Here is a 2,702-nt window from a genome sequence, read left to right as displayed (position 1 = left end):
GGCGTATCGGTTAGACTGATTTTTAAAAAATCGGTATCGGTATCGGCCTTCAAAAACCTGTATCGGTCGATCTCTAAACTGGATAGGATCGAAGCTCATTACTTTTGTTATGGAAGGAAAGCCCCCACCCAACCCCAGACCCCATCCTGTTTACAGAGCTTTATCAAACAACACTGTTTGATTTTTTTCCTAAAATAATACTGTATCTGATTCTGCACACAACAAAATGTTGCATAAACTCGCAGCTTCCGAGTGTTCAGGAGTTTGCAGCGTCTCTCAGCTGCTGTTTGTGATGAGACTCAGACAGGAAGTGGTCTTCACGTTGTGTCCAGCCCATCGTGTGCCGATAAAACTTACAGAAAAGTTATTTTCCAGATAAATGAAAAACGGCTAGGACATTGTTCTGTCGTAAACGTTACTCTGAGACCATTTCCTTAGCAGCATGTAAACGGAAGTGGAGCAGGAGAAGGTGGATTCTGATTGGCTGTTGTCGCGCACATTTCTGCCATGTTTGTTCGAGTAAGAGGCTCACAGCTGATCACCGTGATAGACCTGAATTTTTTCTCGATCAATAATCGCGATCAAATAATCGCCCAGCCCTAATTCAGATATTTTATGTTCAGCAAGAGACAGACCGATGTTGTCTAAAACTAACCCGATAATTATAGATATAAACCAATATAAAACACTTGTAAGTATATCGTGATAAGTTTTTCAGCCAAATTTCATAGCCGTATGCAAGGCCAAATTTAAGGTAAAAAAAAAAAAAAAAAACTGGCCTTTCAACAGCTAAATGGCTCACAAACACAGTTAATTTAGTAAAACTGCAAAGTGTTTGCATTTTTTTTTTCAATTGTATCACAATTTTTGAGCAGCCAGCTGCTGTAGTCTCCCTCAGATGTGCCCCAGTAAGATAACACCTTAGGGCCTAACTGCACGGCTCTAGTCAGTAGGTTCTGCTCCAGGTCCAGTGGCAGGCTCCACCCTGGACAGGTGGTCATTTCGTCACAGGGTGTCATGCTCACCTTTTCCTGTTCATTCCTTCATATTGGTCTAACAAATATCTCTCTATATCACCCTGAGGACTGTTCTGGTGTGAACGAGTGCTGAGTGATGTTTTCTCACCCAGCTCCTCCAGAGATGGGACACCATACTTCTCCCCATGGTCCTCAGAAATGGGGGTGATGCAGGATCCCATCAGAGTGTCCGACAGGGTCTCCACAGGCATCTCTGGGGGGTCCAGGCGACTGATGAGGGTCTGGAAACGCTTGTAGGTGAGAGGAGGCTGTCCTCCGTTCAGCTCTATGATCCTGAAGGACAGATTAGGAATGAATAGAAAACACAAATCTCATGTTTTCAAAAACAAATCCAACAAAGAAATTAAAATTTGACATTCATTATAGGAAAACATGTCACCTGCTGTCATTGTTGTGCCAATTTCAAACGAAAACTATTAAAAAACGATGGAGTCATAAATGTTTTAGTCAAACCTTTAAAAAGYGCTTATGTGCAATCTTGGAGAGTATGTTTGTTTTTAAACCGAAACACTTCAAATGTGTCAGTGACAGTGATTCCTGTCTGCTTCATACTTCACGCCCGCAGGATGCTGTATGGGTCAGTCTCTAAATTCAGTCAGTTTTACAGATATAGTGAGTTAAAATGTAATGTGATATTAGCAAAGAGTGTGACATCACACCATATTTTAGAAAAAAAACAGCCACATTTCTCATCATAAACTGATGATGCTTTAAAACTTTTGCAGGTGATATGCATTCCCTCCATGTTTTCCYATGTGCCGTTTGGTGTCTCACTTGTCCAGGTCGTAGAGCGTGTGTGAGATCTTCACAATGACCTCCACTCCCGCCTCCATTGCCAGCTTCTTTATGGCAGCGTCCCTCTCCTTTCCAAATGGCTCCGAGTCGTACTCAAAGGTCAGCCGAGAGATTTTCCACTCCTGAATTAGAGAGAGAAACTATTTATTACATGTATGGTTGTTAGTCGGATGAAAATTTTTAAATCTGCTGCTAAGACAGTTTGAAGATGGGATTAGAAGAAAAGATWAGTGTCTCTTTATACGGACCTTAAAAAGACGAGGAAACACGTTGGCTGGTTGGCCTCTGATGACAAAAAGACGTGAGTTGAGTTTACGGAGACTTGCATCAAGGTCCTCCAAACACTGAAGGAGAAACCTAAAGAGAGGACACAAACAGCAGGGTAAGATTTAAAAACAAGGCTTGGTCAGTATATGACAACATGTGGATGAAATGTGAATACTAAAAACAGATTTCTGGATCAAGTTGCAAACCGAGCAACTCTGGTTTCATGGTACTTCATGAWCTTATATGGCACTTTATCAAGTCCCTATGAATGCCAAAGAGCTTTACACTTCATTCATCCATTCATACACATTCACACATTGGTGKAGGTATACATTAAAGTCACAGTTGCCCTACAGCAGAGGTGAGGATACAGTCAGGGTTTAGAGCTCATCATAGCACAGAAACAGACCTGCTAAAAAGTACTAATGACATTCACATGGCCTCAGACAGTGGACCTCTGTCCATACTTGTAATGTTAGACAGTGGACTTGTGTCCATACTTGTAATGTTAGACAGTGGACTTGTGTCCATACTTGTAATGTTAGACTGTGGACTTGTGTCCATACTTGTAATGTTAGACAGTGGACTTGTGTCCATACTTGT

General features: G+C 41.6%; 1 protein-coding gene across 1 annotated transcript in view; it reads right to left on the bottom strand.

Moving 5' to 3' along the window:
* LOC106533477 (cryptochrome-1) overlaps nt 1–2,702 on the bottom strand; it is a 77,681-nt gene that overhangs the window by 38,063 nt on the left and 36,916 nt on the right. Inside the window, exons 3-5 of the mRNA XM_014029802.1 lie at nt 2,081–2,189; nt 1,812–1,954; nt 1,126–1,310 (exon numbers count right to left, since the gene is read on the bottom strand). Of these exons, the coding sequence (XP_013885256.1) occupies nt 1,126–1,310; nt 1,812–1,954; nt 2,081–2,189 (437 nt within the window). The remainder of the gene's footprint in view (nt 1–1,125; nt 1,311–1,811; nt 1,955–2,080; nt 2,190–2,702) is intronic.

This window comes from Austrofundulus limnaeus, unplaced genomic scaffold, assembly GCF_001266775.1.
Source record: "Austrofundulus limnaeus strain Quisiro unplaced genomic scaffold, Austrofundulus_limnaeus-1.0 Scaffold953, whole genome shotgun sequence".
Lineage (NCBI taxonomy): Eukaryota > Metazoa > Chordata > Actinopteri > Cyprinodontiformes > Rivulidae > Austrofundulus > Austrofundulus limnaeus.
The sequence above is the reverse complement of the archived record's forward strand: the minus strand, read 5'-3'. Positions and strand labels throughout refer to the sequence as shown.